This window comes from Python bivittatus, unplaced genomic scaffold (assembly GCF_059951505.1).
Source record: "Python bivittatus isolate LINGU-HERP-01145 unplaced genomic scaffold, Pbiv_v1 ctg000480_np1212, whole genome shotgun sequence".
NCBI lineage: Eukaryota > Metazoa > Chordata > Lepidosauria > Squamata > Pythonidae > Python > Python bivittatus.
Window position 1 is genome coordinate 23,802,180 of NW_028277075.1, and position 20,223 is coordinate 23,822,402.

General features: G+C 40.9%; 1 protein-coding gene across 2 annotated transcripts in view; it reads left to right on the top strand.

Annotated features, from left to right (window-relative positions):
- The window catches only part of BAHD1 (bromo adjacent homology domain containing 1), a 67,601-nt gene extending 47,866 nt beyond the window's left edge, over positions 1-19,735 (top strand). For both annotated transcript variants that reach the window (XM_088145458.1, XM_088145459.1), the window contains exons 5-7: positions 10,657-10,733; positions 13,044-13,135; positions 16,460-19,735. In XM_088145458.1, coding sequence (XP_088001584.1) covers positions 10,657-10,733; positions 13,044-13,135; positions 16,460-16,649 — 359 coding nt within the window. In that variant the 3' untranslated portion in view covers positions 16,650-19,735. The remainder of the gene's footprint in view (positions 1-10,656; positions 10,734-13,043; positions 13,136-16,459) is intronic.
- The last annotated feature ends 488 nt before the right edge of the window (positions 19,736-20,223 follow it).

Below are 20,223 nucleotides of genomic sequence, written 5' to 3' on the forward strand. Positions count from 1 at the left end.
TGTAACAATGTATTTGTTTATAAAAGATCTGTGGAGCTGGGGGTGGGGGGTGTCTGAAAATCATCCTGCATATCATTCCCTGTGAACCAGTCTACCACATGCTCAGTGTAACAAAAATCCCTAGAATGTAAAAGGCATCTAAATGATTCAGACAAGCTAACTGTATCCATGATGGTAATACCCTGCAAGCTTAGGTCAGGAAAATCCAAGATGGGAAGTTAAATTAACCTAGAAGGCCAGTTGGCAATCTCTGGAACTTTCTTTCATTTGCATGATCTGTAAGGCTCTTTTTTAAGTTGGCAAGTAGGTGCCTTAGTACTAAAATTAAAGGCACCCAGAGGCTTCTCCTCTGAAATGAAGGCAAGAATAACCAACCTGACTGTCCCTGAATTAGATTTCGTACGGGGCAAAAATGTCTGTGTCTCTTACAGCAGATAATTGCATCCAATTGGTCAGTAGTCACCCATACATCATCAAAAACAAAAAAAAAGTGGAATCATTTTTTAAGCTTTTCAAAAATGGTGACCCCTCAGATCACTTTATTTCCTAAGAACTTCAGCTTCTAGACATTGGTTCAGTCTGATAATTGGGGATGCGCACCCTGGAAACAGTTGCACCAATTTTGCCAAGTTGACATCTTAGCAACAGCAGCTCCCAAAAGATTTTACCACAGCCCGAATGTCTTGAACCTCTAATTAGGCTAACATTCTCTGTAGTTTGTAATCTGGGAAATGGAAGATAACTTGATTTCCGTTTGCTTGATTGCCATAGTACTAAATGAAGGCCGTGCTGCTATAGAAACGGAAATAAGAAATAAAACTAATTTGGGGATATAGGCTGTTCCTTTCCAGTTGGGCTAGTGGCTAGGCATCACCATCAATAGTATTATTGATAAAGTAGACAGGCCATTTTCAAAATGCTTTTGTTGAAGCCAGTTAGACTGTACCTGTATCTCCATGACTGAGGATGTGGGGGAGGGGAGCATTCTGTTAACATGCAACACAAGCAGGCAGTTTGTGGTGCTGAATTTGAATCACTTCATGATGTTTATAGATCCTCAAAGTTGTTTCCATATTTTAAAAAAAATGCAAACAGGCCTAGTAAAGCTGGGGGCAAATGGAAAATTAGAAGGTTTGCATGGGGCACTCAGTTCATATTAACATCTCTTTCAGTTGCAAAGCAGGCTGACATTTCTGCAGATTGAGGTGGCATGATCTCTCTTCTTTGTGTATCACACACATGGGTGATAAATCTTCAGAGAGTCAGTGATGGAAATTTCTAGAAAGGTGACTTCTTAGGAAGCTTATCCTCCAGTCCACATCTGAGAATGTTCTCCATTGCTTCCATTAGTTTCCTTGTGACCACTGTAGCATCATCTGAATTCTTCCCTTCTCATAAATGTCCTTAGTGATTCAGAGGTTGTTTTATTATTTTTGCTTGCTTCCCTGGGTCTTTCACTGGGGCAAGTTTTTGAAAGTCCTCTGAAGATGTTAGACTTCACAGGCCAATGGCAGGAAAGGCACACTTCAAAAAACGTGCTAGCAAATTGTTCCCTACCAACAATCATTCTTTTTTGTCTGCTAAGACTAAGAGAGACTCATGTCATAGAAAGCTGTATTGGTTGTTAAATAAGCTTGAAAAACACCAAATGTCAGGCTATGTTTATAGGAGAAAGTCATTCTCATATTTAGAGTTAATGACATTGGATATTCAGTACTAACCACTCAGATGGTTTCAGACTCAACCTGTGTGCTGACCTCATGCCATTTTTTTACTATTTCAGGCAAGATAGCGAATCTCCTATTCCAGATATTTGTCTGGTGATTTTCCCAGTTAAAAAAAAAAAAATCTTCAGTATGAAGTCCCTCTTTGAGACTGATGGTCTATGTCATATATGTCTGCTTTTGGACCTCATTCAGCTGCCCCACTTGAGAGGACTCATTTGTCATACAACTCTCCTTGCCTCCAAGCTTTGATAGAACCTGAACGATTTTCTAACACAGAGATTGCGCTTGCCACTTAATGAGCAGATTGCTTATAGATGTAGACTTTGTATGGACAAGTATAATGAAATATGGGACTCATTTATACAAAATACAGTAGGTTTTTTAAAAAAAATGATAGTCATATAAATCTGTTAGAAATATATATGTACTTGAATAGTATTTATATTAGATAAGTATATATAGAATTGAAATTGTTTATTGTTATGATATATTAACACTTCTTTTCTCTCTGTTGTATTTTTTTCACTTTTTTGTTAAACCACTTTTATGTATTTTTTTCTTCTTTTTGTGAACAAACATTAAAAATAAATAAATTAAAAAACACACACACCACAGAGATTCAACAATCCTCACAAGAAGATATCAGGATGCCAAGCAATCATATTCTTCCCAGTCCAGGTCATCTTGATCTCACTAAGAGTTCCCAAGAACTCCCCCAACTCTTCCTACTCCTGTTCCTCTGATGAAGGACACTGGTATAGACCAGTACAGCTCCTATTCCTCCATTTTTCTGCCTGGCACTGTTGTCCTTCCATGCAATATGACCAGTGGTAACAGTGGCCTTGTTTAAGCATAAGTTTTCAGTGTAGATTCTATCCATTTGCCCCACTGAACAGCACTATTCATTTTCTCTGATACCTTCAAACCTTGGCTGAAGATGTTCACTTAGATTCTGAGGATTATCACTTTAACACTTCTTCCACCTACTCAGACCACCCATTTCATTCTTCTCGTGACTCAATAGTATCTATGTTGTCAACATCAAAGTACTTTGAAAACCTACATGACGTTTAAGAGAAGGAATAATATCTTCTCTTTTAGCATTTGATACCAAGCTGTATTATTGTAGATGCTTCTCCAATTAAATTTAAGCTCACTAAGTCCAGCGTATCAAGAGCTAAGCAGTGAAGGGGAGGCTGTTACATAAGATTCCAGGATTCTTATAGTTTGAATTCATAGTATAACCTTCTTTAGGATTTGTTTGCCATTCTCCCTTCGATTTGACCCTTCATGGTGACATTCTTGAGATCTTACAGAAGGCTGCAATAAAGTCAGCCACATATGTTCTAGTTTTCAAGGTTTTTGCTTCAATAGTTTCTTTATCAGAGAAAAGAGATGGTAACACGCATCCTATCTTGGATTTAAGGAACTTAAATGCTTCAATTTATGATAGAAAAATCCAGATAATGATTCTTCAAAACCAACTGCCTTTACTACATCTGAAAATTGGTTTGCACTAATTGACTTACAAGATGCCTGTTCTCACATTACAGAAGTTACAACACAGGGAGTAACTACCTTTCAGTAGAAGTTATTTTCTTTAGCTTCTCTGTTATGCTAACATTTTTCACAAAATGCACTATGATTACTCATCTCTGTCTTCTCATTATCCAAATATATCTATCATAGAAAATTGTTGCTCTTTTTCATCCATCTTTCAAAACAGATCCACAGAACCCTTCATCTGCTCCATCTCACAGTCTTTGGGTCAACCTGAGATGTCTCATTTACATTCTAATGTATCTTTTCCCTTCATAGGAGCAATTCTAGATTCACACTGACAAAAGACATTCCTCCTCTGGAAAAATGCTGTGAACCTTCCCCAGCTGGCTCAATACTAGTGGATGTCAGTGACTAGTGGATGTCAGGCATTATGGCAGCTTCTATTTCAGGATCTAGTTCACAAAGCTTCAGCGAGAACCTTTCAGTATTTGACTATTCTCAGTTAACTCCCACAGTCATCATCTGAAAAGCTGGCTTTGTCACCTATGCAGCTTGCACTTCACTCTCCTGTAGGGTTGAATCTTCTTAGAAGATTCACAACTGACATCTTTATCATGGTTGGATTACTCACTGTAAAAGCTTCCAAATTAATGACTACTGGTGTCACCTGTATGCTATCACTTTAATTATCTAGAATTCTTAGCATTCTTCAAGAATGTACAAAATTCAGTCCTGGGTTTTGGAACCATGTGGCCCGGCTGTTTTTATAAATCAACAAAGAAGGGGGTCCTCATTTATGTTGTAACTAATCTAGAACATTGGTGTTTAATCCACGGGACATGCCTAACCATCCCACAATAAATGGTTCTCCTAACTCATAGCAGGGGAGGGGGCTAATAGCCTGACCCAACAACCCTTCAGATAGCAGCATGTTTTTTGCAGTTCTCTTTCAAAGTAAGGGATGTACTGTGGGCAGCGCATCACAATTTGACCAAATGGTGTTTACAATAATAAAGAGGCTTATTTTTCCACTTGTCATGCTATTGTGGAATGTTTCAGTGTTCATTGCAGCATACATCCAAATTCTACTTTTTCTGAAGCCAGCAAGACTTTCCTTATCTTTTGTACATGTGTATTTGCGGAGTCCTTGGGGTTCTCTGAGCTTGGTTCTTTTCTTGCAAACATTTCATTACCCGGCTAGGTAACATCTTCAGCACTGAAGATGTTACCTAGCCGGATAATGAAACGTTTGCAAGAAAGAACCAAGCTCAGAGAACCCCAAGGACTCCACAGTTCAACCCTGAGCTACACATATTCACCTCTATTGGTACATGTGTATTTAGCAGCCATTTTTGCCTACCATATAGAAGTGACCATTTCTTGGTTTTCTCTCCTTTCATCAATGATCTCATTGCCTCTTACCCCCATCTTCTGTTAAATCACTGCTTCCTTCATCATTTGTCTCTTGTCCTTTCCTGTTTGATTGCAAAACTCAAATAACAGTTCTATAGCTTCTTAACTTTAAAGCTGTATCAATCACCTCAGCTTGCACTCCTTGTTCCTTGACTGTTGACCAATTCTATTTCTAATTTCCCAAAGAATTTCACAAAAAAATCACAAAGCCTACCTCAGCCTTTCTCTCCAAGCTAGTTTCCTTTGCCATCCATGCCTGTTGAGCAATCCCCTTGCTTCCTGGACATCTGTCAGATTTTGGCCAATTATGCTGGTTGCATTGCTTCCTTTCACCCTTCCTCTCAACTGCTTCTGTGATGTAAGGAGCCCAAGGAGGGTTTCCCAGTGTGAGTACAAATGATTTGCCAGATAGGTGACAGCTGCAATATACAGGTGAAACTCGAAAAATTAGAATATCGTGCAAATGTTCATTTATGTCAGTAAGGCAACTCAAAAGGTGAAACCAATATATGAGATAGACGCATTACATGCAAAGCGAGATATGTCAAGCCTTACTTTGGTATAATTGTGATGATTATGGCGTACAGCTTATGAAAACCCCAAATTCACAATCTCAGAAAATTAGAATAGTGTGAAAAGGTTCAATATTCTAGGCTCAAAATGTCCCACTCTAATCAGCTAATGAATCCATAACACCTGCAAAGGGTTCCTGAGCCTTTAAATGGTCTCTCAGGCTGGTTGAGTAGGAATCACAATCATGGGAAAGACTGCTGACCCGACAGTTGTGCAGAAAACCATCATTGACACCCTCCATAAGGAGGGAAAGCCCCAAAAGGTAATTGCAAAAGAAGTTGGATGTTCCCAAAGTGCTGTATCAAAGCACATCAATAGAAGGTTATGTGGAAGGGAAAAGTGTGGAAGAAAAAGGTGCACAAGCAGCAGGGATGACCGCAGCCTGGAGAGGATTGTCAGGAAAAGGCCATTCAAAAGTGTTGGGGACTTTCACAAGGAGTGGACTGAGGCTCGAGATAGTGCATCAAGAGCCACCACACACAGACAGATCCTGGACATGGGCTTCAAATGTCGTATTCCTCTTGTCAAGCCGCTCCTGAACAACAAACAACGTCAGAAGCGTCTTACCTGGGCTACAGAAAAAAAGAACTAGTCTGTTGCCCAGTGGTCCAAAGTCCTCTTTTCTGATGAGAGCAACTTTTGCATCTCATTTGGGAACCAAGGACCCAGAGTCTGGAGGAAGAATGGAGAGGCACACAATGCACGATGCTTGAAGTCCAGTGTGAAGTTTCCACAGTCTGTGTTGTTTTGGGGAGCCATGCCATCTGCTGGTGTCGGTCCACTGTGCTTCATTAAGTCCAGGGTCAACGCAGCCGTCTACCAGGAGATTTTGGAGCACTTCATGCTTCCTTCCGCAGACAAGCTTTATGGGGATGCTGACTTCATTTTCCAGCAGGACTTGGCACCTGCCCACACTGCCAAAAGTACCAAAACCTGGTTCAATGACCATGGGATTACTGTGCTTGATTGGCCAGCAAACTCGCCTGACCTGAACCCCATAGAGAATCTATGGGGCATTGCCAAGAGAAAGATGAGGGACATGAGACCGAACAATGCAGCGGAGTTAAAGGCCGCTATTGAAGCATCCTGGTCTTCCATAACACCTCAGCAGTGCCACAGGCTGATAGCATCCATGCCACGCCGCATTGCGGCAGTCATTGCTGCAAAAGGGGCCCAAACCAAGTACTGAGTACATATGCATGCTTATACTTTGCAGACCCCTTCATGGATCACTGCCTTGTCGTGGCAAAGGGGCTTGCATAACTCAGTGAAGCCATGAGCTATACCGTGCAGGGCCACCCAAGACGGACAGGTCATGACAGAGAGTTCTGACAAAATGTGGTCCACTGGAGAAGGAAATGGCAACCCACTCCAGTATCCTTGCCAAGAAAACCCCATGGACAATGTTAAAAGGCTAAAAGTTATGACACCGGAAGATGAGCCCCTCAGGTCGGAAGGTGTCCAATATGCTACTGGGGAAGAGTGGAGGGCATTTCCAAGTAGCTCCAGAAAGAGTGAAGCGGCTGGGCCAAAGCCGAAAGGACGTTCAGCTGTGGATGTATCTGGAAGCGAAAAGAAGGTCCGATGCTGTAAAGAACAATATTGTATAGGTACCTGGAATGTAAGATCTATGAACCAAGGCAAGCTGGATGTGGTCAAACATGAGATGACAAGATTGAACGTCGACATCTTGGGAATCAGCGAATTGAAATGGACGGGAATGGGTGAATTTAATTCAGGTGACCATTATATCTACTACTGTGGCCAAGAAACCCTTAGAAGAAATGGAGTTGCACTCATAGTCAATAAGAGAGTGGGAAAGGCAGTAATGGGGTACAACCTCAAAAACGACAGAATGATCTCAGTGCGTATCCAAGGCAAACCATTCAACATCACAGTAATCCAAGTCTATGCCCCAACCACTGATGCCGAAGAAGCTGAAGTTGACCGGTTCTATGAAGACCTACAACACCTTCTAGAACTAGCACCAAAAAGATGTCCTTTTCATCATAGGGGATTGGAATGCTAAAGTAGGAAGTCAAGGAGTAATCGGAATAACAGGCAAGTTTGGCCTTGGAGCACAAAATGAAGCAGGGCAAAGGCTAACAGAATTCTGTCAAGAGAACAAGCTAGTCATAGCAAACACTCTTTTCCAACAATACAAGAGACGACTCTACACATGGACATCACCAGATGGTCAATACCGAAACCAGATTGATTACATACTTTGCAGTCAAAGATGGAGAAGCTCTATACAGACAGCAAAAACAAGACCAGGAGCTGACTGTGGCTCAGATCATGAGCTTCTTACTGCAAAATTTAGGCTTAAATTGAAGAATGTAGGGAAAACCACTAGACCACTCAGGTATGACTTAGATCATATTCCTTGTGAGTACACAGTGAAGGTGATGAATAGATTTAGGGGATTAGATTTGGTAGACAGAGTGCCTGAAGAACTATGGACGGAGGTCTGTAACACTGTACAGGAGGCAGCAACTAAAACCATCCCAAGGAAAAAGAAATGCAAGAAAACAAAATGGGTGTCTGATGAGGCATTACAAATAGCTGTGGAAAGAAGGAATGTGAAAAGCAAGGGTGAAAGGGAAAGATATAAGCAACTGAATGCAGATTTCCAGAGAATAGCAAGGAGAGATAAGAAGGCCTTCTTAAATGAACAGTGCAAAGAAATTGAGGAAAACAATAGAATGGGGAAGACTAGAGATCTCTTCAAGAAAATTGGAGATATCAGAGGAACGTTTAGTGCAAAGATGGGCATGATAAAGGACAAAAAAGGCAGGGACCTAACAGAAGCAGAAGAGATTAAGAAGAGGTGGCAAGAATACACAGAAGAACTATACAAGAAAGATCTTAATGTCCCCGATGTCCATGCTGGTGTGGTCACTGACCTTGAGCCAGACATCCTAGAGAGTGAAGTCAAGTGGGCCTTAGGAAGCATTGCTAAAAACAAAGCTAGTGGAGATGACAGTATTCCAGCTGAGTTATTTAAAATACTAAAAGATGATGCTGTTAAAGTGCTGCACTCAATATGCCAGCAAGTTTGGAAAATGCAACAGTGGCCATGGGATTGGAAAAGGTCAGTTTACGTTCCAATGCCAAAGAATGCTCAAACTATCGCACAATTGCACTCATTTCACATGCTAGCAAGGTTATGCTCAAAATCCTACAAGCTAGGCTTCAGCAGTACGTGAACCGAGAACTACCGGATGTACAAGCTGGGTTTCGAAGAGGCAGAGGAACTAGAGATCAAATTGCCAACATTCGCTGGATCATGGAGAAAGCACGAGAGTTCCAGAAAAACATCTACTTCTGCTTCATTGACTATGCAAAAGCCTTTGATTGTGTCGATCACAACAAACTGTGGCAAATTCCTAAAGAGATGGGGGTACCAGACCATCTTACCTGTCTCCTGAGAAATCTGTATGCGGGCCAAGAAGCAACAGTTAGAACCAGTCACGGAACAACCGATTGGTTCAAAATAGGGAAAGGAGTACGACAAGGCTGTATACTGTCACCCTGCTTATTTAACCTATATGCAGAGTACATCATGAGAAATGCCAGGCTGGAAGAATCACAAGCCGGAATTAAGATTGCAGGGAGAATCATCAATAACCTCAGATATGCAGACGATACCACCCTAATGGCAGAAAGTGAAGAAGAACTAAAGAGCCTCTTGATGAGGGTGAAAGAGGAGAGTGCGAAAGCTGGCTTGAAACTCAACATTAAAAAAACTAAGATCATGGCATCTGGACCCATCAATTCCTGGCAAATAGAAGGGGTAGAAATGGAAGCAGTAACAGACTTCATTTATTTATTTATTCACCGCAGACGGAGACTGCAGCCATGAAATTAAGAGACGCTTGCTCCTTGGGAGGAAAACTATGGCAAACCTAGATAGCATATTAAAAAGCAGAGACGTCACCTTGCCGACAGAGATCCGCATAGTCAAAGCTATGGTTTTTCCAGTAGTAATGTATAGCTGTGAGAGCTGGACCATAGAGAAGGCTGAGCGCTGAAGAATTGATGCCTTTGAACTGTGGTGCTGGAGAAGACTCTTAAGAGTCCCCTGGACTGCTAGGAGGTCAAACCAGTCAATCTTAAAGGAAATCAACCCTGATTGCTCATTGGAAGGACTGATAATGAAGCTCAAGCTCAGATACTTTGGTCACCTAATGCGAAGAGAGGAGTCTTTGGAGAAGACCTTGATGCTGGGAAAGATTGAAGGCAAAAGGAGAAGAGGACGGCAGAGGATGAGATGGTTAGATAGCATCACTGAAGCAGTGACCATAAAACTGAGCAAACTCAGGGAGGCAGTGAAGGACAGGAAGGCCTGGCGCAATATGGTTCATGGGGTCACGAAGAGTCGGACACGACTTAACGACTGAACAACAAAACTTTGCAGAGGTCCGATATTTTTCTATTTCCAATCCTTGTGTTATTGATGTCATGTAATATTCTAATTTTCTGAGATTGTGAATTTGGGGTTTTCATAAGCTGTACGCCATAATCATCACAATTATACCAAAGTAAGGCTTGACATATCTCGCTTTGCATGTAATGCGTCTATCTCATATATTGGTTTCACCTTTTGAGTTGCCTTACTGACATAAATGAACATTTGCACAATATTCTAATTTTTCAAGTTTCACCTGTAACTCTGCTACATTTGATCAGAAGACAGCCTCCTGGCCATCCAATGGTCCACCATGTCTTCTTCTGCAGCCTTTGTCTCCTGGCCATCCAATGGTCCATCAAGTCTTTTTCTGCAACCTTTCTTACTGTTCTCTCATTGCCTGTGTTTTGTAAAATCATAACCTAGTTGCAGTTTTCTACATCATGGGATGACAATCCAAAGATTGCACAATCCTCACCATCCTACTTGTAGCTCCAAGAACTACTCCACCAGTAAGGAGATGGGCAAACATTTTGAACCTTTTTCTCATGCTATGGGCTTGGGGAGTTAAATTTCATTTAAAACCAGCAAGAAGTTGTGGACTGTTCACAGCCCCTAGGTCAAAAAAGATCACTGTTTCCTGTTCTACATTCATTAAACATTAAATATCAGAACTGGAAGTTCATTGAGGGCAATGGCCCACCTTTAATTCACTTACTCAGATGTGTTGCACAGAGAGTTATGAGAAGAACAGGTTTCTTATACAACCCACATACCACCCTGCTCAGGTAGGCTGCATTTTTCCTGTTCTGCTCTTCAGTCTGGGGAAACTGAGGCAGGTGAGAACTTCCCACTTAAAAACATCCCCTGCAGCAGTAAAATATTCCAGTGTTGGCTATGCACAGGTGCATTGCCTATATGTATGAATGCACTAATGACCACTGTTAGAGGTAAGCCTGTCTTTGTATCCTGTCTGACTTTATGCTGGTGTGTTAGAGTATTAAAAAAACCTACTTTATCCCTTTCTAGGGGAACTGATGATGAGCCTCCTGTGGTATTACAGACCAGAGCACACTCAGGGAGGCCGTAATTCTAGCATGCATCAGGTGAGTGTTTGGCCACAATGACCGGGAATGGAAGTCCAGAACATTAAAAAAAAGGTCAGCAAAGGTTGCTTGATGTTATAGTTCTGATGTTTCTAATACTTCTGCAACCATTTACTTGCAAAGAAAAGGAAGAACATTTGATGTTCTGCTTTGGACAAGTGCTTCAGCAGTTGGGCCACTTCTTTTTAGACATAGGAAAATTTGTGCTGTTTCATAAGCTGGAAAAAGTGGCAAAGAATACATTAAAGACTAGCACATTTATTGCTTTGGGTGTTTCTTCTGTACCAAACTAACATGGCTGCCCCCTGGAATAAGTTGGGAAGTAATTAGAGTGGCAGGGCATTAAAAGACTTTCCATTACCTCACTCCAAACATTCATAATTTTATAAACAGTCCTTAATTACTCTGAAAGTGTACTTTTATCTTTGTGAATTTGTTAGAGAATGGTTCTTGCTCATATCTTAAAGTTGGCTTTCCTTCGCTTTAAGACACCAAAAGCTATGGAAATCATTTGCCTCTAAGACTGGAGGGTTATCTTTAAAGGTTGGATTTTTTCCCTATTAAGACCTACAGTATATTGTTACAATGCTACCTTTCCAGATTATTGTTTTTATTGCACAATAAACGCAGAGGTTCTCTTCCATTATGGTAGATCTAAATGTCTTTTCCTTCATTTAAGACTACAGTTGTAGGAAAATTGCTTTTTTCAGTAGCAACAAAAACAACTCTCTCGCCTTTCCCCTCTCCTCAACTAGCAATTCCTATGATTAAATTAATTCCAACTACAATGTCCACCTGACAGGATGATCCAATCACCTTTGATGGCTTCAGATCTAAAATTTCTAGACTAACACAGGGAAAATATGAGCGCCATTGCCTTTAGTTTAAAACTGAGGGGTGGGAGCTTTGAGGAGAAGGCAGTAATTGATTTGACGTGTTGTCAGGTTGATCCCAGAAATTGAAATATAAGAGTTACTTGAAAACAAAGTCTTCTTTTGGCCAAATTATGTAAGTGAATGAGTAGGCAGTTGAAGGCTGTGAAATGTCTATGCATATTTCTGAACTGGCAGACTTCCATTTTAGCTAGATACATTTACATATAAAATATAAACACTAATATGTAATCTATTTCGATTAAATTTCCTTCCCTGGCTCCCCTAAAGAACTGCTGTCCAAAAACACACAAAAATGAAAAAACTGATTAACTGTTACATAATGTAATGTATTAATATGTTGTTGTAAACTATCTCATAAATTAATGAGAATAAGTACTGGTATCCACCTCCTTTTCCCTACATCAAGGAACTAAGATGAGGTGGAAATTATTAGTCATTAAATGTATACACTTAAACTTAAAAAGGCCCAGTGTGGTGTAAAGTGATGGGATAGGACCAGGGAAATCCATGTTCAAATCCATCTTGAATATGGAAGTTCACTGGGTGACTTTGGGCTAATCATTATTTTTCAGACCAACTTACCTCAGGGTAGTTGTTGTGAGAAAAAATTGGAGGAAGGAATGCTATAAACACCACCTTGAGCTCTTGAAGCAAAAGCAGGATATACATTCACTAAATCAGTGTTTCTCAACCTCGGCCACTTTTAGCTGTATGGACTTCAACTCCCAGAATTCCCCAGCCAACACATTTGCTGGAGAATTCTGGGAATTGAAGTCTACACAGCTAAAAGCAGCCAAGGTTGAGAAACACTGCACTAAACAAACAAATATACTCACGAATGCTACATTATAAGATAGAATCATAGAGTTGGAAGGGACCATGGAAGTCATCTAATTCAACCCTCTAGTGCAGTATCTCATTTCTTTAAAAAACAGGCTAATATTGATATGTTAAGCCTTCAGTAGCCTTGACATACCTGTTTTGCCTTTAAAAAAAAATTCACCCCCTTAAACACATCAATCAAAAAAATTAGATCGCACACTACCAGCCTAACCCCTGGGGCCCTCAGATATTAAATATATTCTTTTATCAAAATGTGCACCTCAGCAATAAAAAGTTTGCCTCACCTGGTATATGTGATCAGAAGATTAAGCACCAGAACCTGAATGAAGAACCCACACTCTGAATGCTTTATATATAACTTGAAAATGTAATAGTTAATGGTTAAATCACTCCATGCTGGTCTCTAAAATGTTGACTCATCTATACAGCAATTGACCTGCTTCTTGGCAGAACTGTGCTTAAAAGTGTGACCTGAAGAGCATGTAGAAATAAAGATCTGTATCTTAACACACCCACAGACAAAAACATGCCTTGGAAAACTGTTCTGATCCCCTTGTACACCTTCTTGCAGAATGAGATCTTTGCATCCCGACACCAGGACGAGAACAGCGTGGCCTGTATTGAGGAGAAGTGCTATGTTCTGACCTTTGCAGAGTACTGCAGGTAGGTGGCGCTCTTACCGTGCTTGTGTTATGGTCTTGGTGCTCCATCAAAAGAGTTCCATAAGATGTCTTGTTTGTTACTGGAAGAGTGTTCTCTCTAGGTACAGTGGGGCAAAAAAGTATTTAGTCAGCCACCAATTGTGCAAGTTCTCCCACTTAAAAAGATGAGAGAGGCCTGTAATTTTCATCATAGGTATACCTCAACTATGAGAGACAAAATGGGGAAAAAAATCCAGAAAATCACATTGTCTGATTTTTAAAGAATTTATTTGCAAATCATGGTCGAAAATAAGTATTTGGTCAATAACAAAAGTTCATCTCAATACTTTGTTATATATCCTTTGTTGGCAATGACAGAGGTCAAACGTTTTCTGTAAGTCTTCACAAGGTTTTCACACACTGTTGCTGGTATTTTGGCCCATTCCTCCATGCAGATCTCCTCTAGAGCAGTGATGTTTTGGGGCTGTCGCTGGGCAACACGGACTTTCAACTCCCTCCAAAGGTTTTCCATGGGGTTGAGATCTGGAGACTGGCTAGGCCACTCCAGGACCTTGAAATGCTTCTTACGAAGCCACTCCTTCGTTGCCCGGGCGGTGTGTTTGGGATCATTGTCATGCTGAAAGACCCAGCCATGTTTCATCTTCAATGCCCTTGCTGATGGAAGGAGGTGTTCACTCAAAATCTCACAATACATGGCCCCATTCATTCTTTCCTTTACACGGAGCAGTCGTCCTGGTCCCTTTGCAGAAAAACAGCCCCAAAGCATGATGTTTCCACCCCCATGCTTCACAGTAGGTATGGTGTTCTTTGGATGCGACTCAGCATCCTCTCTCCTCCAAACGAGTTGAGTTTAGACCAAAACGTTCTACTTTGGTTTCATCTGACCATATGACATTCTCCCAATCCTCTTCTGGATCATCCAAATGCTCTCTAGCAAACTTCAGACGGGCCCAGACATGTCCTGGCTTAAGCAGGGGGACACGTCTGGCACTGCAGGATTTGAGTCCCTGGCAGCATAGTGTGTTACTGATGGTAGCCTTTGTTACTTTGGTCCCAGCTCTCTGCAGGTCATTCACTAGGTCCCCCCGTGTGGTTCTGGGATTTTTGCTCACCGTTCTTGTGATCATTTTGACCCCACGGGGTGAGATCTTGCGTGGAGCCCCAGATCGAGGGAGATTATCAGTGGTCTAGTATGTCTTCCATTTTCTAATTATTGTTCCCACAGTTGATTTCTTCACACCAAGCTGCTTGCCTATTGCAGATTCAGTCTTCCCAGCCTGGTGCAGGTCTACAATTTTGTTTCTGGTGTCCTTCAACAGCTCTTTGGTCTTGGCCATAGTGGAACTTGGAGTGTGACTGTTTGAGGTTGTGGGCAGGTGTCTTTTATACTGATAACAAGGTCAAACAGGTGCCATTACTACAGGTAACGGGTGGAGGACAGAGGAGCCTCTTAAAAAAGTAGTTACAGGTCTGAGAGAGCCAGACATCTTGCTTGTTTGTAGGTGACCAAATACTTATTTTCCACCATGATTTGCAAATAAATTCTTTAAAAATCAGACAATGTGATTTTCTGGATTTTTTCCCCCATTTTGTCTCTCATAGTTGAGGTATACCTATGATGAAAATTACAGGCCTCTCTCATCTTTTTAAGTGGGAGAACTTGCACAATTGGTGGCTGACTAAATACTTTTTTGCCCCACTGTAGTTGTGGTTTGTGGGGCAACACATATTTTCAGTGCACAAGTTGTCAAAACTAGTGCTCAGTATTTGTATTGGGAACTCTTATTCATTTGTATACCTGCCCTCCTCCATCAAACTTCTAAACAAACATTTTGAAGCATCCAAGCTTTAACTCTATTTATAATAGACAATCAGATTGCCATTAAAATTATGCACAGCCCTACAACTTGAGACAGTTTAAAACACAAGAAGCGTTTTTCCTCTAGTAGAAATAACTGAAGCTCTTAATCTTTCTGGAAATATTATTTAATAAATTCTTTGTATTTGCTTATTAACTGCATCTAAGCCAGTGTTCATGTCAAAAGTTGTATTGTTTGTCCAAGATATGGATCAGGAAGGATCTTCTGAGAAGTAGATTTTGTATGCCTTAGATTTTTATTTTCTTTAAAAAAATATTCTTTACCATTGTTTTAAAAATGTTTTTCAGTCAAAGTGAATTTTCCTCTTATTGATTGATTGATTGATAGACAGACAGACAGACAGACAGACATGTTACAATCAGTGCTATTGTGGGCATTTTCACAGACATCCTTATGAGATCACCATGGCATTTGTCTTCAGACAGTTTTTGTATGTGCCAACTAACGTAGGTTAATAAAAGTACTGGCCTTTGTCTCTCATCAGCATCAGACCCAGCAAAATTCATAGGTTTGGTAATCCAGCATATATGGAAGGCACCAGGTTGCCTATCCCTGCTGTAGACTCAGTAGTAAAAAACAGAAGGAAGCAGAGCTATCCCTTCCAATCCAATTATTTGGCCTTTCAGCTGGATGAGTATTGATTTTGCTGTATTTTTATGAGTTTTGATATTTTGTATTATGTATTTGCTTTGCAACATCGAGAATCATATGATTAGGGCAGTATATAAGAACTGTTAAGTGAATAAATAAGATGTGCTAGATCCAAATGTCTTCAACACTTTTGTGCTTTTGATCTTGGAGTAAGGATGCTGGGGAAGGAACAGTGGGACTATGCTATTATTTTTCCCCACTTATTTTCTCAGAAGTTTTATCAATACATTATGAGCCAGTGTTTATAGATCTGGAACCCACAGCTCCAAATCTACAAGAAAAAGAGCAATGTAATCTACTGTGGGAGATTGGCTTTGCTTGCCTTTTATCATAGAGCAAGACTGTAGTCTGTAGACTGCATACAGCCCTTGGAAGCTTCTGGGTGGCCCACCATGGCTCCCAGTAGCCTGTCAATCAGCTGATTGATGGGTACATAGCAAAAGATTGCTGAAGTCCCACTGCCAAGTAATTTGAAGCATATTACTAAGTGAAGGGAAGAAGAGAGGAAGGCTCATGGCTCCCCCTTTCATCATATAGCTTGCATGGGACTCAGCAGTCTTTTGGCTCAGGCCAGCAAAGGAATCTTTTGCTATGTGCACATATGTGCATGTGCCAGCACAGCCTCCAACTTGTCACTGGGCAACCATAGCAGCTGGAATAGAAAACAATTTCTTCAAGTTGGAAAAACTAAAAAAGGTAAAATTTGGGAAATCCCTGAGCCAATGAATTGTGGCCAACTGCAGGTGTCAGAGTAACCAAGAATGCACTAGCATCATTATTTGTCTGTCTTGCAGATTTTGTGCCTTGGCAAAGCGTCGTGTGGAAGGGATTCCAGGCAAGAAAACAGTGATGGTTCCTCCATCTGAAGAGTATTCCACCCCTGCCCATCGCAAGGTGCCAGAGGACACTGATCCAGAGTTGGTTTTCCTCTGCCGTCACGTCTATGATTTCAGGCATGGACGCATCTTGAAGAATCCACAATAATACTGCTGTGGGTTTAGTGAGTAGCGACAGCAAGCCATTAGGCAGGCTGAGCTCTTTGTCCATGTAGGGGCCTCCTTTTGTGGAGTGCTGCCCACAGGCACTGAATAACATCCCCGAAGCACTCAGTCCTCTACATTTGGAAGCAGATTTCCTGTTAAGGCAGATCTTCAAAGCACAGCACTTCATATAAAAAGCATAAATGGAAATATATATCTATAAAGAAATGTGTGTCTGTATATAGATATAGGTGCTTGCTTCTGTAAATCTATATCTATATATCTGTACAATGAGCTTCATATACTGGAGGGAGGGGGGAAGAGAGGATAAAAGTGGATAAAAGCCAGTAAACTGAATCTAGAGCCAATCTTGCTGGGGATGGGTAGAACATACTGAAGGAAAACTTCAGTGTAGGAGTGAGTCAAACTATAAAAAGGTTCCTGGTGTCATGTTCTTCTAAGAAGAGGAAGGACGTATATCCTTTTGTTTAGTATGATATTGAACATGGAGATGAGACCTTGTTTTTGGAGCCATTAATATACTGAAAATCCTTCTCATATTCTGCATACATACCACTTGAGAAGGGAAGGACCACACTCAAGGTATTTTGTATTCTGTGATTGCCCAGTCAGATTGGTTGTTTTGGGCATCACCTTCAAAGCAGGAAGTGGGAAGGATGTAATAGGATCACCTCACACTATTGTGAAAAGCTGCATATCCTTCTAAGGTTGAAGCTCTTAGCCAATTGCTTAGCATTAACTTACATTGACATCTGTAGGATTTATTTCCAAATAAATGCCATAAAAGTCAGGATATCAGGAAACAGGCCCAGCCTTAAAGATCACTCTAATTGGGCACAGCGGTGGTGGGGATGGTAGGGTGGCACTTGAAAAGTTCTCAGAGCTTGAGACATAAATAACAGCTGCTACAATACTGATCTCTTCTCTCCACAAACCTAGAGAGGCCTGCCTTCTTTGGGCAGAGGTAATTTATATTCTTTCCCTTCCCCATCCCATTTTCTTTGCTCTCATGTACAGTCCTTGTAGAACCTGGATTTGCATACTCATCTACCTGGGAGGGCTAGAAGCCAGAGTTGAGAAATGATAGCATAGTGCGTAGTGCTTGAGTTTCAGTCTTGAAACAGGCATTGTAACCCAGCTGAATCTGCTTTTTGCCTGTCTACCTCTCTTCTCTCCCACCTACCCCAGAATATCTTAACACTGACATATGAACATGCCCATGATGGTGAGACTCTGGCTTCCAAAAGGAACTGACCAATGAGAGGTTTGCATTTTGAGAAACTGCTACTTGATTCTCACGGATATTTCTGCCTCTTGCCTTACATGTATAGCTCTTAGAATACTTTAGTTTAGCTTTAACACAAAGCTGTTTCAGTTAATTCTAAAGCAAACCAAAGGACAGCATAAGAAGAGTCCACCAAATCAGTCAACACCCAACTGGGATTCCATTTGTAGATTGCACTAATTCTAAAGGAGAATCAACACTGTATCAGTCCATGTACCTGCTGACAGCCAGAGTTGCTCACCTGAACTGGGGACCTATGTGGTTGCTTTTTTTTTCTTTTGTAAGGGGGTGGGGGAGATTTAATTAGTATTATTATAGAAGTGTTCCTACGGCTTTAATATTGTTGTCTTTTCAAGTAGAATTAGCACTATCTGTTCTGACCCTCAGGCTAGAAGCATGAGTTTGGCCACCAGTGCTCTATGTCTGTTAGTTCTGGAGAAAGTAGCCCTACCATGTTCAGCTTCTTGTGTGTTGACGCAAATGGTATCTGCAGACTTGCTCTACATACCAAAGAGGGGAAGTGATGGGGGAGAGCTGTAAAAAAATCTAACCATGGTGGATAGCAGAGATCAGGTGGTGATTCCATTCCAGTAGGAATGGATGTATTCCTGTTTGGGGGAGGAATCTTCCACCCTAACACTGAGCATGAATTATCCGAGCTTGCTAGTGTCAAAGTAGTGGCTTCCTTTATCAGAACCACTGCTTGGACACAGAAGGGCTCTTTGTTGACTAAGGCTACAAAGCATATCTTGTTACAGCACAGGAATGGAACAGAAGATTCTGTACAACTTTTCTTCACACAAGGGAAAGCAACCCTGGAGAGGGAACTGATTAATGGAAGGGGTAAGCAGAGAGAATGCTTTGGGAGCAGTATTATATGCTCAGTAGCTGTGGCCTGTTCTTCCATTTGCCAAGTCAAGGAGGGAATTGTAGAGATAAAGAAATAGTCCTCGAATGATCTGGGTAGGAGTGTGTATGAAGGGTTGGTTAGTCTGATCTATGCAGAATCAGATTCGGGATTCTTTTTTTCTTTTTCTTAACTAGAAATGGGAGAGAAACTCTACTGCTAGAGAGCCTCTCCCCCCCCCCCCAAATTCTGAGAATTCATGGTGTGGTGGCTGGAATCCTCAGCATGGTGAACTGAGACCCAGATTCAGGGTGGTCTTCCTGCCCTAATGAGAGAAGTGGAGATTTAGCTTCAGAAACCAGAATAACTTCCTAACGTCCTGATTTCTGTTGCTGCTTCCTCTTCTTCCCTTCTCTGGCTTCTTCTCCAGGCAGGAAAGCAACAGTTGTCCAAAAACAAACAAACAAAAAAATAGTTAGCTGCCCAATTCTGAAATAGGGTTGGAGCCCCTTTTCTGGAGAAGAGAAACCCAAAATCCTTCCCTGCTTCTGATAATTGTCAGAATCTACTTCAGGCCAAGAATATTGTTTTAAAGATTTGTGTAGTTGTTTTATGCTGTTTGCAGACAGCATGTAAATGATTTGAAATGTCTTATCTTCAATGAAAATATTTCATGCTTTTTTAATCTATTAGATATGGAAATATTTTTGAAACTGAAAATGCAGTCAGTAGAATTTAAATTGAAATGTAATACATGTAAAATATATTTTAGTTGATAATTTTGTAAAATGCACTTTTTGTGTCTCTTCCCTTGTTTCCCAGATCTGTATTTCAGTGTTTACAGATGGAATGAGAACATTCCCTATACTCTCCTTCTGTGAAAAAGATATATTAGAAGTAATTCTTAAAAATAAATTTGAGAAATTGTATTGACTTAGAAAACAAAGCTAAGGGTGTTGTCTAGTTTTTATTACTGGCACTGCACGTATTGGTGGAGACTACTCAGTAATATGAAAAGACATTGCATTTATTTTATTAATTAAATGGATAATCCTGCCATATACCTGAAATGGCTCACAAAATAACATTGCCTTATAAAATACAGTCATTCTTTCAAGCTGGATGAAATCCACTATGCCCATTTTCAGCAGCACAATATTTCACATTGGGAGGGGCTCTTTGCTTGACATCAGCACATCTTTACCATCTTCTCTCTGGCCCTTGGAGGGAAAACACATAAATGTCTAGCTCTCCTTGCCCAAAGGTTCCCTACCTCTGACTTCCCAAATAGGGGAGGGGCCTGAGCCTGAGGCTGAAATTAAGAATGGAAGTGGCCCCAGGCATGTTGCATGGCCCACCTCTTCTTTCTTTTCCCTTTTAAGCTGCAAGGAAACTGCCCCAACTCACAGATTAAAAGGTTATATT